Raw genomic sequence first — 24,459 nt, 5'->3', positions numbered from 1 at the left:
AATTATTAATTATGCATAGCTCTCTTTCTATTCATTCCCAGAAAGTCAAACTCTGCTCCTCATGCTGGAGAAAGTAAACCAAAAACAAACATCATGGTCACGGTTTTATACAAATAGGATCCCACCTGAGGGAAGACAAGGGGTATTAAACTCTTTTATTCATAGGTGTTGTAGGCTGGATTATGTCCCCCCAAAATTCACAGGTTGACGTTCTAGCTCCCAGTACCTCAAAACGTGACAGTATTTGGAGATAGGGCCTTCAAAGAGGTGACTGAAGTTAAATGAGGTCATATGGGTGGGCCCTAATCCAATAGGACTGGTGTCCTTATGAGAAGAGAAGATTAGAACACTGATTGGCACAGAGGGAAGACCGTGTGAGGACACAGGGAGAAGGCGGCCATCTGCAAGCCAAGGAGGGAGGCCTCAGAAGAAGCCAACCCTGCAGCTCCTTGACCTCAGACTTCCAGCCTCCAGATCTATGAGAAAACAAATTTCTTTTGTTTAAGTCACCTACTCTGTGTTACAGCAGCCCTAGCAAACTAATGCAATGGGCCTCAGTGATCTCTAAATCAAATACCTTCTTGGCCTCTGCTCATATCTGAACTCTAAAATGGACCTGAAAATTTATACTAGCCAGATTAACCATAAGGAGAAACTCAGAAAAATGACCATGAAGCGTGTAATAAATGAAAATAGGGAAATTGCTGCTGATGGTCAGAAAGGACTCATTTCACAGACCTAACTCTTCAGCCTCTGATGGAGTTGTCCTTAGAAATGGTTACCTCCAACTTCAGGATGGCCAAGAGCAGGCTGGACCACAGATGACAAATCTAGGATGCAGGCTGCCCTTCCAGATTATGGAAATCTCTGCTGGTTATAGTGTTTTGGGAAGGAATGACATGTGCCTGGGGTCGGTGCAGTGAGTGAGTGTGCCACCTTTGCAAATGTCACTTGTCTGGAGACAACTACATAGATCTGATGAAAATTAGTGAAACATTTCCAAAGCTGGAAGAACTCAAAGATATAGTTTTCGAATTAATTTATTTTTAAGCCAGCCAGAGAACCAAAATATTCAGCATAAATATAGAGTGGAAAAGAAAAGGAATTAAAGAAGTCTCCATGTTTTAGCACAGTGGTTCTCAGCATGGACTGCACGTTAGAATGTTTCATGGGAACTTACAAAAATCCCAGGGCCCAGGCATAACCCAGAACGACTAAATCAGCATCAGTAGTTTTGAAAATTAGAAGGCTCCTTTAAAAGATTTCAATATCAGCCAAAATTGAGAATTACTGCTCTAGTGTGAAATTCACAGACACCATACACACGCACACACGCATACACTCTGTCTTTATTCTTTCTTATGGGTGAGAGAAACTTCACCTTAATGGGTGGGGGAAAAAAAAGGGAGAGTGGTTAGGTGGTGGATGGTGGTGTGACTAAGTGAATATGAAAAATGTTGAAAAGTTTGGAATAAATAAGACAAAGCGGGGACATGATTAAGAAAGACCCCTCAGGATATTCAGTAAACACATTAAGCGAGGACACCTTTTCAACTGGACTGGTGGATAGTTCACATTTTTAAATTTTCCCATCTAGCAATGTGTAATGAAGGTTAAAAGTTTGGTTCAGGGGGCCAGCCCGGTGGCATAGTGGTTAAGTTTGATGCTCTGCTTAGGCAGCCCGGGGTTCGCAGGTTCAGATCCTGGGTGCGGACCTACACACTGCTCATCAAGCCACGCTCTGGCGGCTTCCATATACAAAATAGAGGAAGACTGGCACAAATGTTAGCTCAGGGACCATCTTCCCCAGCAAAATGAGGAAGATTACTAACAGATGTTAACTCAGGACCAATCTTATACACACACACACACACACACACACACACACATAAAATTTGGTTCAGCCTTTCACTTTGAAAAATGGTAAAAATATTTCAAGTGGGTAGACATTCTGCAATTTTTTTTCTAGATCAAAAATTGAGGTATATAGTTAATTGAAATGGGATTACCCTGAATGAGTTCTTTATTTCACAACACTACCAGTTATGCATTTTGTAGGTCATTAAAATGCAACCTTCCCTGTGTGCGTAACATACTTTGTAGAAATTAAACAATCTTTTCTCTCTCGACAATGGAGGGTTTCATGAATGCCGTTTTGGCACCAGGTGCCCCGCACAAAGAAAAATGTTATCACAGGAATTGAGCTTGGAAGATCTGTCAGATAGCAGATTTTCTTAATGGGACTCACACATACTTTCCATGACTGACTTTTGTTGGTTTAAGTAAAATGTAACAAGTGGCATGTGTGGGTTGTGTATATTTCTGTACCATTTTTCTCAAGTAACCATAAATGGATGTTACAGCTTTCCCTTTAGGTGTCTCTAACCTTAAGGTGGCTCATATTTTTCTGATCAAGGAGCAATCAAATAACAAACAGAATCTGTATTCTTCTTAATATTGTTCCATTTCCACTCTCATACCGTGTTCTAGGTATTTTACATTTTCTATCTCCTAAAGTCCCATATATCCTTGCGAGTAGACACTATTATGAAGGAGACTGAGGCACACTGGTTAATTTGTTTGCCCAGGGTTACATTTCTAATAAATGACAGAGTGAACTCATGTTCTCTTTTGTACCCTGCTGATTTCTCACCTAAATCATATATGGGTATAAGCCAGCCTCCACAGTTTTTATTTTCCTCTGAAACAGGAGAAGGTGAGCTTTGTAAAGCCCCATACTGACATGCAAGATGCCTCTCAAATGGAAGAAGACATTTTCTAGAACGTTATTTCTAAATCTGTTCTGGAAGACATCCAACAGGATCAAAGTTTCCGGAAGATAGGGATCTGGCCTCTTTTGTTCTTTACTGTACCCCTTCTGCTTAGAACAAGGAGTAGCACATAGTAGGTGCCGAATAAACATTTGTGTAATAAGTAAATGCTCAAGGGAGAAAAGGTTTCACACACTAAATCCACCGCAGGCTGGTGGAAGCTGCAGGAAAGTCATTTAAGTAAACTTTTCTCAAAGTTATACAATTATAAATTATTTTCTTACTTTATTCAGGAAAGAATAAGGAAGGCATCAATGCTTTCCCCTATTTTAACTCAGTATATGAAAAGCACGGAGAGAGCTTGGCAACTTACTAATTTTGAATCGGACACAGTGATAGGCACTCCACATGGTTTAATTTAAGCTTCAAAGGAACTCTATACAGTGAATTCTATTTATCGTACTTTATATATGAGAAAGCATAGGCTCAGAGAGGTTAATCAACTTGCCTGAGGTTTCACAGCTTGTAAGTGGTGAAACCAGGATTCAAATTCAAAGCCAGGCTGATATGGAAGACCTGCTTCCTTTTCAATTGCACCAGGGTGCTTCTGGGTATTATAAACTCATGAAACTGGCCATATTAGATAAATCTCGATGTCTAGAATCATTAAGGGTTAGAACTTCTGAGGACCTTGCCTGTCATCTGATATAACCCTCAGGTAACAAATGAGGACGGAGGAAATCAGTGATTCAGCCAAGTCCATCCTATAGTTTGGCAGCAGAATCAGTTGCAGGTTTTGTTCTTTTCTGATGTCGTTTTTCTGCCTTTTCAGTCCAGTCACTGAGCTCATAGCCAGAAAGTACCGTTTTTCCCATCATTATCCTCATCAAACTCATCATCAGTTCTGTTTCGCTTGTCCGTTTATTTGTTTTATAAAACTTTTTTGCTTGGCTTCTGGCCTCTTTTGTTTTGGGAAATGGGAATGGATTGTGTGAAACCCACTGTGGTGTAGGAAACATGCTGTTTAAACTTTAGAATGGAACCTAGAGCTGTTGGTAAGGCTGTGACCACCCAGCATTAAATTGAGAAAAGACTGGGGAATGGCATTGTGACTTCATTACTAATAAGGCTAAAATATTTAAAAAACTCGCTTGGGGAGCAAGGATGCTTAATATGTAGAGTTGCCATCTAAACTCTGGGAAATTACTAAATATCCCATTCACTTTAGTTAAAAATTAAACTTCATCACACTCCAGTCTAACAGCGTTACCTCTTGAGGTACAGAAGTGGTCCTTCCTGTTGCTATTGTACAATTTTGCACAAACCCTATGCTCTAGTCTTCATCCACAATTTTGATGATACTACATAGTAAGTCGGAAACCCTTATCTAAAGATTCTCTTGTGTTGGAACCCCACTTAACCTCAGGAGAGCTTTTAGTCATCTACTTGAATATTATACACCCAGAAGAAGAGAGAATATTGATATTCTTATGTAGACATGAGACTTGAAAGACGCGTAATTGGAATGTAGCTTTCCTGGGGATGGGGACAGGATTGCCCTGGGGAAGTCCATTGACTGACTGGAAGACTGGAACTGGAATTTGCTTCATTGCTGCCAGAATCCAGCAGGGATAAATTGGTGAGCAATTGTGTTGAACACTTGAGATTTTAAGTTCTTAGGAAAGAGATTGAGAGTATTAATTAATATTATTAATTAAGAAAATCCTGTCTCTGTCAGGGTTTTTGGCTGCAGCAAGATCTACTTTAGCTAGTTAAGGACAAAGGGGTGTATTTGAGGGTATTATTTAGCTCACAGAATCTCCAGAAGGGCCAGATGATTTGTCTTGGATCTAGCAATATTGTGGCAGAAGGCAACAGATCCAAGAGAAATGTCTAATCACACCACACGGGACAGATGTAACAGAAACCTTCCTGCTGAAATTCCCCACTGCTTAGCACATATAATTTGAAGAATTGAACACGGGAAACTCCACCATAGCGGTCCCCTAAAATCAGACACTTCCACCTCCCTTCTGCCAAAATAGCGAATCTCCCCAAATTTGGCCCTTTTTTCTGGTTGCTCACTTCTACCTCTAAGACTTATATAAGGGTGCCTGCTTGATGGAAACAAGGTCATATATAAAGTCATGCTGCAAGGGAGTCTGGGAAATGCGTCTTTACCTTTCAAACTCTACCTGTAAATATGAGACGAGAAGCTGAAAGGGTCTTGAATTGGTATTTAGTGAGCAATCTGCCAAGGAGTATGCAGGAATGTCAGAATGTGTTGGAGGATGTCATTAGACCTAACTCTCTCTCCTCTTGGGCTAGATTAGGCCTTGATGAGATTTCTTGGAGAAGTTGCCAACAATAATCTTATATTGGGACAGCTGAGTACCCCACTGTAGAGAGAGTTAGGTCTCTTCTTGTTGGAGCCACTAGTAATTTTTTGTCGAGTCACTACAGTCTTTTCAGTTTGAAAAGAATCTTTAGGGATAATTGAGCTGTGAACAAGTTGAGAAAGTTGGAAATGTGCAGTCTGTGCTGACAGCACTGTATAAAAGGTCAGAGCAGAGAACCCTTTGGAGGGCAAATAACTCTTCTCTAAGCCACAAGTGTTTCTCAGTGGTCCCCTGGAGGCTGGGTTCACCGTAGAATTAGAAGATGGCCAAGCTAAGCAGGGCTGGCAGGATGGGCTCATCTGTGGACAGTCCTATCTGTGTGAGCAGGTGCAGTCCACTGGCAGATTTCTGTTAGTTATCACTGGAGTGTGGAATCTAAGCTGAGACTGAGGTGGGGGCTTGTGTGGAAGGCCCCTAAATGAGCTGCGATTTTCTCAGGCGCCACAGGTGATATGGCCTAATGATCGCCTTGAATCTAGAATTACATTCTAGAATCTTGAGTTACTGTTGATCTGGAAATTATTAGCTGTTACTTTTCAAACAAGATATATAAGGGGTATTGTGAAGGCTCCTTTTGATATCGACAGGCCAGCATGGCATTCATGTCAGCCTCTGAATTTGTCTGGCTAAAGGACATTCTCAAATGGTTTCCGGGACTGGCAGAGGCAGGAGCACATGGATGGATGTCTATGTTACAGGTGGTCCAGGGAAATGTTAATCCCTCCTGCTGTCCTGTCCACCAATTCACGCTTTACTGGTACCAGGTCCTTGTTACATTTCCCTGCTCACGATCACTCCAATTCCTTTTATTTCTTCCCAGCTATTTCTGGAAGTTTTGCCATCTCATTGCTCTTTTTTTTGGACAGTTACCTAGCTCTCTCTTAGGTCTGACAATTCATCTTTAAAGATCAAAGAACAGCATCTGTTTAAGCGCAAGACTCAGTTGTGTGTGGGACACAGCATTTGGCAGCTGATTATTAAATGGGAAAGGGGGTCAGTCAAGTGATATTCCCAGCATTCTCAATTCTCTACTGCTAAAGAGATTCTTTTGTTAGTTCTTTTAAAGATAAAAGAAGTTCCCCCACATTTCTTTCTATTTTCTGGGCTCTGACATCCCTTAGAAATGAGCATGGCAGCACTCTGTGGATGAGCTGTGCTAAGCTGAGAGACTTTGAACTGTGTTGAGAGAGGTGAAGGGGCTGAATCCCACTGCAGGTTAGTCTGGGATGAGCTCCCTGCCCCGTGGGACCCCCAAAGGGGTTGTTGGTTTCCGCTCTTGCATTTAACCAGAAAGAGGCAGCCTGGGGTGCCTTGAGGGAATTTTGTCCTTTTGATCAGAGCGAAACTCTCTTATTCAATTTGTTCTCAAGATTTTGATTTCTTTTTTATTTTGCCTGTGGAAATGACTTTCAATATCTGTATTTTATTTCCCATCCATGATACTTGGATACATGTATACATCCATGTACTTGGATACCATGTATACATCCGTGATACTTGGATACCATGATACATCCATGTACTTGAAGTGAGAAGATCTAATTCTGCCCATTTCTTACTAGAATGATAATTTTTTTTGTCTCCTTTAAATTAGTCTACAATGAATACTTCCGGCATTGTTGTAAAGATAAAATGAAGTCATATAGGTAAAAAGGCTTGATAAATGTGCAGTATTTTTAAGACTATTTCCTTCCTTCCAAATGAATTTCTTGAGCTGGGTGTTTCTCTCAGCACCTTTTCAGGCAAAAGAATTATGGTGATTACAATGATAGTAATTATAGTTAATATTTATTGAGAGCCTAGATGTTTCGAGTATATTTTAGTACATTGCTCATACATTGTGTCATTGAATATTCACAAAGACTCTGTGAAATAGTTGCGATTATCAGCCCCAGTTTTACAGATGAGGAAACTAAGTCTTCGAGAGGTTAGATGCAAGGAGTAAGGGTATACAGCTAATAAGCAGAGGGGCCAGGACTCAATTACAAGGTGGTCTGACTTGAGATCTCCTGCACTATCTGCAGCTCCTTCCCCTGTATCTATTCAATGCAGGTTTCTCAGTTTCTTATTTAAGAAATGTGATGAATTTCAGACCAACTTATTCTTCCTAAAATCCCTCTTTTATCATGGCTTTACATCAGCAACAGAATCATATCCCGATTCCTTAGCGGGACATCCTGCTCGTACATCATCCAATTTGGCCCTTGCCTGATCCTTACTCCAGACATTACCCATATGCTCTGCCTCAGTCATACCAAACTCCTGGAGATGGCTGAATGGGCCACGATTTTGTATACGTCCGCATCTCTGCACCTGTGGTTCTAGAAACCTGGAACCTGTTCCTCTTCTTCTATACTTCATACATTTCATTCTGTAAAACCTAGCTTGCTCACTCAGCAAATATTTACTGAGTGGGTGTTACATGCTAGAGTTAGCACCAGGGATAAGCTAATGATCTATATGGACCTACACTGCAGTAGGAGAAGCAGAGGTCAAATGCCAATGTACTGTGCAGAATGACAAATGCTATGAAAGAGAGAAGCATATGGTCCTTGGGCACCGTTTCCCATTTATTCATTTATTTATATAATCTATTAAGAGCCTGCAATGGAGCAGGCAGTATGGCTAGGTGCCAGTTTCCTTCCCTCTTACTGCTATAGTCCATAGGCACCATAAATAAATAATAGTGACAAAAATAAATAAATAAATAAATAAATAAATAGGGGCTGGCCCCATGGCCGAGCGGTTAAGTTCGCACGCTCCGCTGCAGGCGGCCCAGTGTTTTGTTGGTTCGAGTCCTGGGCGCGGACATGGCACTGCTCATCAGGCCACGCTGAGGCAGCGTCCCACATGCCACAACTAGAAGAACCCACAACGAAGAATACACAACTATGTACTGGGGGGCTTTGGGGAGAAAAAGGAAAAAAAAAGTAAAATCTTTAATAAATAAATAACATGATAACTACATATTGGAGTAAGTCATCTCAAAAATGAAAGAGCCAAGTGTTAGAGTGACTGAGTTGGTGGGGGTGCTGTGGGGGGAGCTAAGTTAGCTAGAGTAACCAGGGAAAGCTTCTTTGAGAGGTAACTTTTGAAGTTGGCCTTGAAGATGGAGACAGAGCTAGCCATACTAGTGTTGTAAGTGAAATGAGGGGAAGTGCAAAGTCCCTGAGACTACAAAAAATTTGTTTTGTTCAAAGACTAGAAAAGAGATCAGTGTTAAAACTTGCCAGACTTCCCTTCCCAGGCATTAAGTCGCTGCCTTCTCTCCGACGGCTGGCTCCTCTGATGAGACATTCGTTCACTCCGCTGTAGCGAGTGCAAATTCGCCTCTCCCAACACTGAACCTCTCCAGGGCAGGGGCCACAGATCATTCACCTTTGTAAGTTACCACATCTCATAGTCCCCAGTCCACGAGAGGAACTCAATGAATAGTATTAACTTGAATGAATGAATGATGTGTCCAACTAAATTGTCCTGGTCTGGCTCACTAGGACCCATCATTTATTCACTGGCTTAAAAATGTACAGAGAAATCACTGTTAAAGCACACTGTATTCACCTGGAAGAAGAGTCCTCTGGGTGTTTTACTCCCATCCTTATTAAAGAATTTTTAGTCCTATTTGCCAGGACAGATCGAGAACTATGAACTATAAATATTTGTAGGGTTTACTTCACACGGTGTGCCTGCTTTCATCTCCCTTGGTAAATTCCACACTCAGAGGCTCATTAGCTGTTCACACACAAAACAGCTCTATATAATCAGTCTTAAGGAAGCCTGCATGATAGAACAATGTGCACACTAATTAGTTATTGAGTCAAGGGACCTTCTTTTTTCCCAAGTGAAACTTTTGCATTTCTTCTTTCTACCTTCTCTGGATTAAGCATTTCTGCCATGTGTTTTAAGTTGCAGCCATTGGCATCAGCATTTCTTGGGAATCATAGAAGTAGTTCCTATTTACTGACTATTTATGATATGACAGGCATTATACTAAGCCCTTAGCATGCAATTGTCTCACTTAATCCCCATGGCAGCCCCGAGGAGATTTGCTCACATCTTATAAACAAGGACATCAAGGTTGCAACTTGCACAGGGTCACTCAGCCAGTGAGGGGTCATGCTTGAACTTGAAGTCAGGACTTGAACTCCAAGTCTGTGTCCAGAGTTCTCTTCTATTATGTCAATCCTTCTCAAACTGAGACCACTCTACAGGATATCTTTGGGTATTCTAAAAGAAATTCATAATTTTGGTTTTTGTTTCAAGATAATCCTAAAACATTAATATAAGCATGTTTGGGGTCATTTATATTGTTCTGTCAGTTTTTGGCTCAAGCTTGTTTTTATGTAATAGTCGCACTGAAGCAAATGATAATTTCTAGTGCTGCATTCATCAAGCTGAGGTCCTTTAAAAGGGCTATGGTCCTCGAGACTAAGACATAGCAGTGCGATGCACCTGTTACACCCAGACGCCTCCCAGGCTGGATTCAGGATTGCCTCCTCTCTGCTGTAAGATTCATTGAGACACTGGTGCTTCACGAGGATCAGAGGCGCTGGTGTCCTGGTAACAAGCGCTGCCAGTGGAGACGCTTCGCACCCTCCCCGGGACTCCAGCCAGCTCTGCACTGATGCAAAGCCTCCGGGAACCTACAGGGAAATCAGAGCAGGCTGGCTGCTGCTCAGTGCACAGAGCTGGGGAAAAGAAAAAAATAAAGGCTTTTTCTAGAGGAGTAAACAATGTGTTTAGAAGAGCGTATCAGAGATCCAAAGAGTAAGAAGCAGGTAAAAATTTTCCTGGTGTCCTACTGCTCAGCACACAGGAGGCAAGACCCAGAGTTGTTCATGCATTACGTGGTCTAATGCATTCACAGCGCTTGTTCTTGCAAGGCTTTTGAAAATTATTTTCATTCTACAGAAAATAGAAAAAATTTATTTTCAGATCTTTTCCCAGACACACAAGAGTAATAAATTAAGCTGCTATAAAGGCTACTGTCTAAAATTGTAGAGAAGATCAGGGGAATCTCCTTAGATGTAACCTTTGCTGCTGCATAGACAAGAGTGCTGGGTGTGGTGGGGATGGGAGAAACGACATGGGGAAACAGAGCTCACTGTTCGAAATCTGGAGGACAAGGACAAGGAGATGGGGGAAAGGACTGATGCAGTAAGCATTTGTGAAACAATTAATGAACATAAAATCCTACGTTACATAGTACCAAAGTCACATATTTAAATAATGTATATTTAAAAGTCTAGGGGACAAATTAAAAATGACAATAAACTCATATGTATATTTCTAAATTATTTTATTGAGGTCATATTGGTTTATAACATTGTGTAATTTCAGGTGTACATTATTATATATAAGTTTCTGTATAGATTGCATTGTGCTCACTACCAATAGTCTAGTTTTTATTTGTTATCATATATATGTGCCCCTTTACCCGCTTGCTCTCCCTCCCGCCCCTGTCCCCTCTGGTAACCACTAATCTATTGTCTTTGTCCATGTATTTATCTTACACATATGAGTGAAATCATATGGTTTTGTCTTTCTCTGTCTGGGTTTTTTACCTTAATATAAAACCCTCAAGGTCCATCCATGTTGTTGCAAATGGGACGATTTTGTCTTTTATATGACTGAGTAGTATTCTGTTGTGTATATATATATATGTACTACGTCTTCTTTATCCATTCCTCAGTTGATGGGCACTTGGGTTGCTTCCATGTCTTGGCTATTGTAAACTCACATGTATTTTACACCTCTACAACTAATGAAGGCGCTCTGAAAGATACACAAATATGAAAGATGTTGTGAAATCTAATTCAGTGATGTATCAGTTTACTGGGTGACAAACAACAGAAATTTATTTTCTCACTGTCTAGAGGCGAGAAGTCTGAGAGCAAGCTTTCAGCAGGGTTGATTCCTTCTGAAGGCCACGAGGGAAGGATCTGTTCTAGGTTCTCTTCTTGGCTCGTAGATGGCCATCTTCTCCTGTGTCTGCAAGTCATCTTCCCTCTGTAAATGTCCATGTTCAAATTTCCTCTTCTTATGAGGACAGCAGAACTACTGAATTAGGGCCCACCCATATGACCTCATTTTAACATAGTTATCTCTGTAAAGCCCTATCTCTAAACATGTTCATGTTCTGAGGTACAGGGGTTAGGACTTCAACGTGAATTTTTGATGGGGAGATAATTCAGCACAAAGCAAATGATTATGTATATATTTGTATATATATATATATATATATATACACACACACACACATATATATATATGTATATATATATATATATAAACCAAAAAGAAGAATCCATTTGGGAGCAAATAAAAAATGATTTATGGAGGTGTACTTACTAAAATTTTAAATATTCTGGAGTTCAAGCTTTCCCCTTTTTTCATAAATCACATTTTGATTTTCTAGTAGCACTAGTTGTATAATATTAAACATCAGCTATGACAATAGAAAATAATGATGTGCAAAGTGGGAACTACTTATTGTTGTTTATAATAATACATCTCATTTCTGACTTAGGCTACCAATATAATTTATATGAGACAAATTTTATACCTGTGTCCTTATCATTGCAGAAACAAGCTTTTAAATATTTAAATATTATATCAGAAATAAATATTCTTCTTTTTTGCTTTGATGTGGAAGAAGTCAGTGAATCCGTGAGTAGGGAGGTCACTGTCAAGAACTGTAAGGTCTTGAGAGTGGCCTACAAATTGAGAAGGGGCAGATGCTTTTGCTGAACAGAAGAAACCTAAACATTGATTCCCCCACTCACAGTTTTCTCTGTGTGTGTGTGTGTGTGTGCGCGCGCACACATGCATTTAGTATATTACTCTATTCTAGCTGACTTCTAGAGTTCTTCAAAGTAACTTGAGAAAGATGAGAATGGAGTTAGGGCCAGCAGTAGCACCAAGTGTGACAGCACACAGTGACTGTCAAACCAAACACACACACACACAGACATGCGCTGAGTCTCTAACAGAGGCATTATTGTACCCACAAATGCGTAGGCATAATTCTCAAAGCTACCTACATAAAATTATACGTTCTTTCAGAGTTTCACTTGCTTTAGCCATGTTTGCCTTTCTTCAATTTTATTTAGTACTTAAAAACATTTTTTGCCAAAGGCGAAGAAGACAAAATTTAGTATTTAGCAGCTGAATATTGAATACACACACACACACACAACCTCTGGTTTTCCTTCCATAACTACACAAAAGTGAGAAAGCCCTGGATTAAAAGACTTGCAGATGAAGCACCTCTGATTCTGTTCTTCTCTCCTGATACTGCTCTTCTCTCTCATGACTCTCAGGAGAAATCCACAAAAACGTTCAGCTGTTTTTACATTTCCAAACAAATGAATAGGTGTAGCTAAAACATAAGGATGACGTAGATGTGTTGAGCTAAAAATAGGGGTTTAACTTGGTGATTTTCTACCTGGTATACACAAGTATGTAGGTCAGATCAGCGAGTGACCCCAACACACCATGACTCTGTGGTATAAAGAAAATGCATCCTAAAGAGGGTCCCTTTCTTGATGGGTTGGAGAAGCTAAGAGATATCTCAATTGCTTCCCCTAAAGAAAGGGAAATGGAGACACAGGAAGGAAAAGAGGCTGAAAAGGCTGTAGAGAGGAATCTTTGGATGAGGGGAGAAAGGCTTCACCTACTGATACTGGGTGAGTCACTTTGGAAAATAACTGACATGTTTAGGGACATCTATCAAACTGTGTGGTTGGTGAAATAATTTCCTCATTTCCTCCACTAAACCTTCAGTTAAATCTACATTACTCACTAGCTTTCATAGCTGAGCTTTCATTTTTGAAGCAATGCAGTTAAGGGCTGAGTCACCTCTCAAAGTAAATGGGGGTAAAATAGAGGTTCCTCAAAGGGCCGGGCACAGGACATGTTTAGTCTGTGTCTAGACACAGATGCATACTCTTTCATTCACATCTACTTGATGTTGGAAAGCAAACGTGTAGAAGGGCAGATAGTTGAGAGAGAGTACTAAGTATTCTGTTATGAAACAGAAAACTGATGAGCAAAAATTAAGGTGGACAGTAAGGAAAGACCAGGTATCAGCATGTGGGCAGCACTGAGGGGCAGTCATACGTATGTGTGTATGTATGTATGTATGTGTTCCACACATAATCCTAGCAGTAAATGCATTGAGTCCATAAAAGAAGCAAAATGTCCAAAATGAAGTAAGTGCTTATTACAAAATAATAAGTCACAGAAGAAACAACAAAATTATTACATAGACATTGAACTGAACCATATCTGAGAATGATATATTAAGAAAACTTTTAAAAGATTATACTTTTGATTTTTAAATAGAAATTTCATCCTCTCTTGTGCCACTTAATACCTGCTACCCCAATTTAAACTGAAATGTAGAAAAATTTAATGAATGGTGCCATGTCAGGAAGCCTAGCCAACTAGTACCTGGATTCTGGGTGGATCATGAGTTGTACATTGATGTTAAAGAAGCCTTGTTATCAGTTCTGAGGCATAGCTGGCATAGTAAGAAGGATCAGATATTTACAGGTGACTGGGCAGCTAATTCTTCAGCACAGGTGAATTCCTTTAAATAGGTTCATGGAGCATCAAAGGCAGCTGGGTGGTACTCAGGCTTTTGGACATATTTACATTGTGACAGTACTCTTTGACAGTGATATCATCCTTTTCCTTCACCGGATCTCATGATTTATCGAAGGAGTCTCCAGAGGTTAACTTTAGTGGTCTCTATGGCATGCCTCCAGCTATCGCTAGCTGGCTGGCACTCTTGACCTCTGAATCTGCTGTGTCCATTTCTGAGTGTCCATAGCTTCGCTTCCTCATATATGAATTCTACCTCTTAAGGTGCAAATCTCTTATTCCTACTCTAATCAATAGTTCTTCCCATTGGTTTAATGGCCCAAAGCCACTTTGTTTAAGTCGGTAGCAAACAAAAGTTGACTCACTTTGGTTAAAATCTGGGCTCCTCTCAATCATTTCATCTCTAAATCCTTTTTCTGTTTTCTGTGTACACAGCAGGCCATCTGTAAAAAAAAAAAGGAATCAAATCAAGAAATTTTGTTAAGAAAATGAGATAAACTTATTCCAAAATTCTCAACTCTTCTACTTCTTGGACTAGCATCTCCCCTACAGGTCTTTGAAAAACTCTTAAATTGATGTATTTCTTTCAAGGCCCACTACTAATCCCATTTCCCCCAGATTTCCCTAATATTGAAATGGATGTTTACTTGTACTAACTACATGGCAATCCTATTCCTGAAGGGCTTCTGAATAGATGAGGAAGAGTTGATTCATGCTGTTTGATCATTTGCCTTTCGAGAGCAAGTTTGCTGTGATAGGGTCTCATCTAAGTTGCTGATAAAAATTTAAATTAGTACTTCCTTTCAAGGAAGAAACTTGCCAGTACATATCTAGAGCTTTAAAAATGTCCTGCCCTTTGATCCAGCAGATCCCCCTCTAATAATCTACACTGAGGCAAGACAAATATACAACGATTTGTCTGCAAAAACACACACTGCATCATTATTTATAATAACAAAAAGTGAGAGCATGCCAACCGACCAACAAAGGAAGAAAGATTATAAAAAATAAGGACTGGAATGACAGGAAGGAATACTACCGGGTCATGTTTCAAAGTGTATGTGACGGCATGGAAAATAATACAACAGAATTTTTAGTAGAATATACTTGATCGACTGTGAATATGTTCCTAGTTAAAGTATATATTATATCTATTCATAGAAAGGAAACATAAATAAAACCTGCTGTTAAAAGTGTTATTTCTAGATTGTGAAACTATGAGTAATTTCTGTTAAAACATGTATGTATTTTTTTAATTTTCTATATGAGCCTATGTTGCTTTTAAAACCAGAAAAGTAACTAATATTTTTTAAAGAAGAACGAAATAACTCAGAGAGGAAAAGCTCTCTGTTTCCTTCATGCTAAATTGGCTATAGGCATACTTTTTGTCCCTAGTAACATGCATCAGTGATGTCATAGTAACTCTCAGAAAGAGAAATAGGCATTGAAACTATAAAAACAGCTGCCACATACCCGTCATCTTTAATATAAACATATACTTTTAGAGTGTTTTACAATTTTGAAAGCCCCTCACATAGAGCAATCTTGAAAACATTACTTGTAATGTAAACTCTGTGAGAGCAGAATTGTGTCTTGTTAGCCATCACATCCCAGAATGTAGAGCAGACCCTGATAAATAGTGGGTATAGGGTGTATATTTGCTAAACGAATGTTTTCTGAACAGTAGTAGTAAAATGCAATCTTAGAGGTCGTAGTCTCACGTGATATTCACAATGGCCCTCTGAGGAGGAGATATTCGATTTTATTATTCTCAGTTTACAGGAAACAGATGTGGAATAATTGATTTTCTCAAGATCACAGAGCCACTAAATGGCAGACATTGATTAGAACCAATTCTCTAGGTGAAGACTTGGTTCCCAGTACCATTCTAAAAGAACTTCATTGTTTCCCCATAACCTTACTAAACAAAAGGCCACGGTGTCACTTATGACTTCAGTGTCCATCAGGGTTTTGTTTTCTATTCAGAATAAAACAGTATATGGGCTCAGAATTTATTGTAGCATGGCTCCTCTTAATTCTTATGGATTCTTCTCACTACCTCTCCTCTTTACTATCAGTAGTTGCTATGCATTGAAAGAATTTTCTTGGCTAAATTTTGAATTTTCTGCAAAGAATACAATAAAGATGGCGCTCCAAGAGCTATGATTCATAGCTATGTGAGGAGCCCGAATCCTTTCTAGAGTATTTCTTTTTAGGAAAGTCTTAGGACTTTCTGAAACTTTTAAGTATTTCTGAATACTTTCAAACATATCTTAAACAAAACAACCTGTTTCTTTTCAAATAATACAAAGTTTTACATTCCTACCCTGAGAGAGATGAGTACTATCCTCCATCAACTCAAAAACTGGCCAAAGAGAAGGGAGAAGGTTTGTAAACCCAGGAAGCTGAAACACCCCAAGGGCACTACTGTGAGTTTCCAGTGCAGTGATGTCCTGGCAGGGATCATGCAAAGGAAAAGAATAAGTCACTTTTCAGGCAGGTGCCCTTTACTCTCACATTTTGGCAATGGCCCATTTCCTGTTTGCATTCCTTTCTGCTTCACAGCCTCAATCCAGGTGGGGAAGAGTGACGCGGAACCTGGGGTGTTATTTGATGTGTGGCATGTGTATACTTCCTTCCCTTGACTGGGCTCTTTTCAGTGTGAACTAAGGTGTCCTACTGTTTCACATAAGGACAGTGATCATATTGGCCCTTAAAATCTTTGGGAGTAGCTGCTGTATGCCTCTATTACAAAGCACTTTGCTTTACCAAGTTAGAGCTCTGCTCCAGGCCAATTCGTGACCCTCATGCTCATAGTAAAGATTTCTCTCACTGTAACCTTGAAAGGCTACTAAAATGGGACATTACTTTTACCTGCAGAGTTAATTCAGGCTTCTACTTTAAAGACAAGAATAAGTATTGAGAAATTTGGATAAATTTCATGTATATATGTTTGTCATTTGATTCTTCATAAAATATTTTTGTTTAAAGAAGAACTGAAATATTGCAAGCTTCTGATTGAATTTACACTCTTTACTTTCCTTGGCAAATACTATTTTTCTATATATTAATCTGCTGACTCTTTCCATTTCCCATTCAAGTGTTCATTTCTTCACTCTGCATGCAACAAGTATTTCAGGAGCACTTGTCATGTACAAAGCACTGAAGACACAGATGCAAAAGATAGATGCAGTCTCTACCCTCATATGAAAGGGGAAATGCATATTAAATAACTAGGTACAAAATTAACAGTTCAATTGTAACTTTGGTAAGAGCAATGAGAGACACAATGGAAGTATCTAACTGTGGGTGAATTTGCTTAGTCTGGGAGTTCTGGGAAGGCTTCCTTGAGGAAGTGAAATTGAAGCTAAGCTCTTAAGGGTGAGTAGATATTGACTAAGCAAAGTTGAAATAGTAGGAGTAAAAGTATTCAGGTAGAAAGGCCATTACGTGTAAAGGCTGAGGTGGAAATAACCAAGGAAAACTCAAGGAACCACCATAAGGAAGATGGGTTCATGGTGGGCCAGTGAAGCACGTGTTCTTGCTGTGCCACAGATTTATTTATTTCACTAAAGATTTACTATCACTGTATATATATATATACACACACACACACACATATATATATAATGCACTAGGCACTGTGCCATGGGCTAGGGATATGACAGTGAGTAGACATTCTACCCTCTCACAGCTTATACTTTGGTGGCAATGATGATATTAAGAGATAAGTGCTCTGATAGGGGAATAAAGAGAAAAGGCTTCTAACTCAGACTGAAAGGTCAACAAACTAGAGGTGGTATCAAAACTGGTACCTGAAAGACAGTAGGCATTAAGAAGATTGAGGTGGTAGTGGAAGTGTGGGATTGATCGTATGAAGAGTGGGTTTGAAGGCCAAAGACTAGGAGAGAAAAAGAAGGATGTGCTTGGGGACTTGAAATAAGCGTAAGTGTAGAGACTCAAATAAAAGGAGGTGATTTGAACAATGGACAAGATATAAGCACAAAATAAGATGAATAGGCATTTACTATGGATGTGATGATTAACGGAGGCAGTGCTATGTTGGGTGAAGAGGTCAGACAGAGTCAGGGAATGGCCTGCCATCTGATTCTACTGCTGGATCATTGTAGATCTTGAGGAATCACTGACACTCTTTTGGCCTTTATTTCTTCATTGATTACATAGTTGGACTACATTCTTTCCTGATCATAGATTCCATAATACTATTTAAAAGCCCTCATGTAGGCTGGGCAAAGTTTGAGAGGTCATTCATAAATTTTTGAGGCCACAGAGACAAGTAGTGACAAAGCCCATTTAGTCTCAGTACTATATACATAAAAGTCAGTAAAAAATTATTTTTGATTGGAAGCAATATCGCCGACCCAATTTTCTTCTTTATTCTCAAAAATCTGAACCCTTAGTTATGTGAGAAATAAAATTTATTTCATGCAAATTCAAATTCTTCCTTCTTACCACTGCTTTTTACTGAAAACGTCTCATTTTTCTATTTATATTGAACCCAAAGTAGACTTAAGGTCTGAAGTGCGTCAAAGGAATGCCATAAAGACTTGCCAGTTGTGTCAAAAACTAAATTGATTGACGGTGTTGAGATTAAATGAACAATTGGTTGACTTCTTGACATTTTTATCAAGTTGTTAATTAATGAATATCAAATAAGTGTCAGGCTCAGGTAGAGAGAGGATGTTCTCTTGCCTTTACCACGGAGAATTGGGGAGAGATTCCCATTCGCAAAGTGTTCCCTGAAATGGACAACCTACATTCGCTAGATCAAATAGTGCCCAATATTCAGAATAACTTCAAGTTTTATGAAATAAATGTATACAAACCCCTAATTAGTATAACAGCCATTCAGATTTATGTATGAAATAAGGACATGCTAGCCAAAATATGTAAATCACTGTCATAAATATCCACTCTACTGGAAAGGTAGAGGATTACAAATTACTGAGGCTTCCACAGTAAAGATTTGGAGAAACTGAGACAAGAGAAACCAGAATTACATCCCAGTTGACACTCTAGATTGTTCCTTGATGACACCATCCTAATATACAGCTTCTGTTTAAAATGTCAACCCAAGACCAGGAATTACTAAATGTTCACACACTGACTATTTGTTTAGAAATTAAACAGAAAACCTTCTTTGACCTTCTTGGTATCTTTGAACTTGGAAGTTCTGGTCATCTCAATTTCAAAGCTCGTGAGAAGGAGACATTTATAATGACAAGCCAAAATAAAGAGGGTGAAAGATTGTCTTTTCAGTATAGAAAGGGGGAAATCTAAGGATAGGCATGAACAAAATGAATACCCGTGAGCAGCAATTTAGCAGGATTTTAGCAACCCCTGATCTAATTGTGTGTGAAGCTTGAAGCTTTAGTAAAAGAAGCTTAGAACAATTACTTTGTACAGAAAAACTACTTTGTCTAGTATATAATGGACTTTAGACTTTTCTGAAGAGGTGGTAAGGATAAGAATGGACAAGGGTCAAGCTCTGCTTAAGTATAAGCTAGGATTTGTACAACATTTGTGGTTGGCATCATGTGGCCTCTCATCATAAGCTTTAGGGCCCTCTTGGACGCAGCCCCTATGATCCAATGAACAATGACCTAATCCCTGCTGGCCACTGTTTTTGTCCTGGTAGTCCTCTGTTTCTTACACATTCAATGACCTCCTCAGACAATATATGATGATGAAGAATATTAATTATACAGAGATATGACCTCTTGTTCTTAGTCTATTATCACACTAATGATAACTGCTAACCTTTATTGAGCACCTGCCATTGTGCCATATTCTGTTCTCAGTGGATTTTATACAACTCATTTAATTTGGATATTAACCCTGTGAAGTGGTACTAGTCATATTCCCATTCACAAGTGAGGAATCTGAGACAAAAATACATGAATTAACTTTCCCAGAGTTTCACTGTATCTTAGTGATGGAGCCAGGATTTAAGCTCCAGTAGTCAGGCTCCATTGCCTGTACCTAACCCACACATTTCTGCCACTACTGTGGACCAGATGAGGAAAGGATGTTAGAAACATTTAGCAGCATCTTTTTCAGTGCTAGCCCAGTGATTACCACCATTCTCATCTTTGGAGCCAAAGTTGACATATCCTATCCTATACTGCATTCTCCTATGCTTAGGAAAAGGGAGATGGCAAGATGATTGAATGGAAAAGGATGGAGTCTTTTGATTTAAATTTTCATGGCTTTACTTACATGGTTCAGCCCAGGTTGGTGCATTCCATTTGCTTCATCCAAGACTAGGAGTCCCACAGGGTCAAAGCTCCATATGGTTGATAGCTGGTCCTTCGTATATGAATAGCTGGCCAATACATAAGCAGAGGGAAAATCGGGAGTGGACGCACTGTGAAATTGTCAGAAAAAATGCTTCCCAACAGTCCCATGGAAAGGGAATGTGGGGAGTGAGGGGCTAAGCAAAGCTTCTGTAGCTCTCCACTGAGCAATGACCTGGCTTATTCTCTCAGAGATGCCAGCTGTGTTTCTATTTTCTAAGTAGGACCCCCAGACAGTATTTTGTATATCAAATGGGGGCAACCAATAAGATGAGAGACATTTACAGGTATTCACATGGAGGTAGACTGTATTACTCTTGCTTATTCTCACAGGCACTCTCCTGGCAAAAGCAGGCACAAGCGCGTGTGTGCCTGTGCATGTGTGCGCACACACACACACAAATACACCCCTTGTCTTTCCATCTCATCGTTTCATTCCTGGCCAGTTAAGAGAAAAGTGGATCCCTCTCCCACCATAGCTTACTAATGTGATGCTTTTTTTCTCTCTTTCTTCTATTTTCAATCACAGCAGAATCTAAGAAGAAGAAAAAGGAAGGCAAGAAACAGGAGAAGATGCTGGACTAAAAGACGCCACCTTCTGTGGAACATGAAAAGGACGTCAGCAAGCAAGATCAGTTAACTATTGCATTTATACCTACCGTAGGCTTTTTATTCAAAATTATCTATAGCTTAAGTACACAATAGGCAGAAACGAAAAGAAAAGAAAATTTTTGTAGTAGCATTTTTTAAATGTATACCATAGTACCACTAGGGGCTTATAATAAGGACTGTAATCCTATTTAGACGGTTGACTTATAGTACATGATAAATGGTAGAAAATTGAGGTAAGTTTTTTGAAGTTATGTGATATTTTACATTTAAAATCTTTTTTTTTTTACACTTTTTTCTTTTGGCAGCAATTTAAATGTTGTGACCATGTAAACAACTTCTCTTCTTAGGTAATTTTTTTCTCTAGACTTTTTTTCCCAATTGAGAAAAGTATATACTAAACAAAGCAGCAATAAAATTATAATCATCCTATTTGAGGAAAACATCTTGTTTTCTGCCAATGGATTTTTAAAAAAATTGTAGTCAGCAAAATAGAGGGAGGGAAGCAGAGCATGCCCTAGTTCCATGTTGACTTTTTTTTTTAAAAAAAAATCATTAAAACATGAAATTCTTTCACTTTGGCAGAAACATTTGTTTTCTTGATGAAATTATTTTTCCATCTGAGGAAAAAAAATGATTAGGAAAATAAATCAAGGTGATGCTGAAAAAAGGGTGCTTTTGTGTGTAATAATTTATATTATAACCCACCTGCGTTTGTCACCTACACTCCCCCCATCAACCTGTTAGCAGTGAGAATTTATCATACCAACTAATTTAGTCACTCTTGGCTACAAATGTTACAGAGGATTTTATTTAGATATAGATAAATGTAGAGGTAGATATAGATATCTATATGTCTCTACCTATATATTTTTAACTTTCTATCAATATTTAGTAGGTTAGACTATGCTACTGAATTGAACGAAAGTCTCAAAGTAGTCTATGGATTAGTCCCAAAGCAGTCTAGTAGGCTAGTAATTAAGAAAATGCTCCTCTTATATTGTGTAAGTCTGGGCTTGCACAGTGCAAATCAAGATCAGAGTGACAGAATGCAAAATGGTAGTTTGTGCTTGGTTTCTGTAAACCAAGAATTCCTACTCTTATCTATCGCATGAGTGCCAAAGGCTATCTGTACAACTCCCTTATCTGCTGGGCTCTAAGCACAGTGTTTAAGTAAACAAGACTAAGCTTCCATTATTCAGAGAAATAACGTCTCAGAAATCAGCTGAGATTAGCTTCAAAGTATTTCTCTTGAAACAGCCATCTCTAATTTTACAGTGATAAGACTCAAAAACAAACACCCATCTATCAACACAAATCTGAGTACATATTCAGAAATGGTGGTTTTAACATATGCTGGGCTAGCCATAAAATTGCAAACTGGTCTAATGATGTAATCAAAGCGTCTTCAAAGCTAAACTGTTTTTACCACCTAGTCAAAGACTCCACTTGAGCTAGGAATGTGGAGGGAGTCCATATCTCCCCACTAAATCAAAGCCAGCTGCCGGGGGGAGTCGAAAAAGGAATGGACTTCTGGGCACATACACTGAACATTTTATGGACTGGTGCTTAATAAAGCAGAGTACCTTGTACAGTGCAAATGGCAGAAGCATGAATAGTGAATGCAGTCCTTTTATAAGCAGACCCTAATAGGAAAAAAGTACTCACGGGGATGGATGGAGGAAATGAAAGAAAGGCATTGTCTCGAGCGGGTTTTTTGACAGCAGAGTCCCGTAAGAATAGGGATGGTGAAAGTCTGCAGCAAATTTTGTTAGCCTCTCACCTAATATTGCTCCTCCATCATTATTGAGTCAAAATAGCAGCCCATGAATCAATAATGAGCTAAGGTGAAGTATAACAAAATCTCCCAAAGGAAAAACAGTCCTGTAAATAATCGTGGCATGCCCCTTTATTCACAGGGCATGGCAGGAAGCCAGGGGCTCTCTGCCTTGTTGACAATGATTCCTAACAAACTATATAACTCCCTGATTCTCTGTGAAAGCAAGGGTTGGAATGCTAATCTCTGTTGCATAGGTTATGAAATTAAACTTCCTCTGAGTCTCGAGAATTATTCTAACCCCTGGCCCAGCTTTAAATATCTTGCTAAATCTCACTAAAGTATGGAAAACATAAATACAAAAGGCCAAGCTTCAAAAATCACTGATTCTCACAAACAGGAGAAAACAGACCATCATCAGTGGTCATTATAGTGTGGCCTAGCAAACTCTCTCTTTCCAAATGTTCTGAGTTTTATGAACTTTACTCTAAAGTTCATTAACCCTTGAGGACAGAGAGGGAAATGTAAAGAAGTCAGCTGTGTTTCCTTAAATGGCCTTAGTGTGAAAGACAAGCCTTCCTTCCAACAATTAGGAGGGCACAGAGGAGGCTCGCCAAAACCCAAGCAAAAACAATCCTTCAGTGACAAGTCAGTGTCCTTGTTCAGCTCAGTGATTGCATCCTCCACACCTGTACCCCGGTAGACTTTCTGATTTATCCTGAATATATGAATGCTGTCAACTCATTATACATACATGCTATCAAGAAGATCTTGGACAAAGATATTTTAACTTCATATATTCCTGGAATGACATCCTAACGTCTTATTAACTCTGTAGGAGTAGAACTCCAAACAGAATTTGATGCTCTGAATATTTATCAAATTAAGTTCAATTAAATTGTGTGGGTGAGAAGGCATGGGTATAACAAAATTAAGTAACTTTATTTGTGGGTCCTTTACTGTACGGAGTCATATTAAAGGAAAGAAAGATTACAGTCCTTTTCTCATTGAGAAGATAAATATTTAAGAATAAGACACACATCTTTTTCCATAATATATAACTCTTGGCTCCATAATTCTGAAAGTTCTTAAATTAATTGTTTTGTAACTTCTTTAAATGAAAAACAGAGGTAAATATGCTGTAAGAGGCACTGAATGAGGCAATAGAAAATGCTATCTTTCACAAAATGATGATTTTAAAATAGTTCCCAAACATAAAAATTAGAACTTTATCAACCTTTAGTCATGAGATTTTCTAATGGAGTGGAGCAAAGGGCTTTCTTCCCATTAATCTTCTCCAAAAATAACATCAACATCCTTGGAAGAAGAATATCAAAGCATTCAATCTCCTTTTTTATTTTTCTGGCTTGCTTTTAATTTAATTAGTTTTAACTCTTAAGCTTTTAAAAGTGGAATTAATCAGAAGGCGAGGGAGTAGGGAAACAATTTTCCAACACTTCTCATGTCAACTCAAATTTTAGATTCTTCTTTGGTGTAAAACAGCCTCTTCACTGTCTACAAGGTTATTTCTGAGTTGCAAAACTTCTCTCCATGTTTTCCCCTGTATTACCATGTTTTCCTCCTGTAGCCCCATTCAGTCTTGGCTGCCACAATCAGACAGACACAAAGTGAAAGGACGCTTTCTTCTTGTGTCTGGAAACCTTAACAGCAGACAATACCTGCTTCAGGTCTATCAAGCATTTCAACCTATTTTTCCAAGAAGATACAGAGTCTTGGAATATATTTACACAAGGAGAAAGCGGCATAATGTCATTCTGAGCATCCAGCAAGTAATGCCGACCTCAAACTTGCATGGACTCTAATTCCCCTAGAAATAAAAGAGATGGAACATTTTAGTCAGAGAGAAACATATCATAATTTTAGAAATTCATTGCCTCCCCTGCTGTTTCTATTCTACCCAATCTTTGACTTTTCCAAGCAAGGCACCGAAAGTAAAGTAAAATGCTCAATCCTGTTGG

General features: G+C 39.0%; 1 protein-coding gene across 2 annotated transcripts in view; it reads left to right on the top strand.

Moving 5' to 3' along the window:
• The window catches only part of PTN (pleiotrophin), a 101,653-nt gene extending 80,280 nt beyond the window's left edge, over positions 1 to 21,373 (top strand). Inside the window, exon 5 of one of the 2 annotated variants that reach the window (XM_023639766.2) lies at positions 20,624 to 21,373. In XM_023639766.2, the coding sequence (XP_023495534.1) occupies positions 20,624 to 20,679 (56 nt within the window). In that variant the 3' untranslated portion in view covers positions 20,680 to 21,373. The remainder of the gene's footprint in view (positions 1 to 20,623) is intronic. The other variant, XM_023639767.2, reaches the window with a different exon arrangement.
• The last annotated feature ends 3,086 nt before the right edge of the window (positions 21,374 to 24,459 follow it).

The sequence above is a fragment of the Equus caballus genome, chromosome 4 (assembly GCF_041296265.1).
Source record: "Equus caballus isolate H_3958 breed thoroughbred chromosome 4, TB-T2T, whole genome shotgun sequence".
In the NCBI taxonomy this organism is placed as follows: domain Eukaryota; kingdom Metazoa; phylum Chordata; class Mammalia; order Perissodactyla; family Equidae; genus Equus; species Equus caballus.
This window is presented reverse-complemented; position numbering and strand designations above follow the sequence as displayed.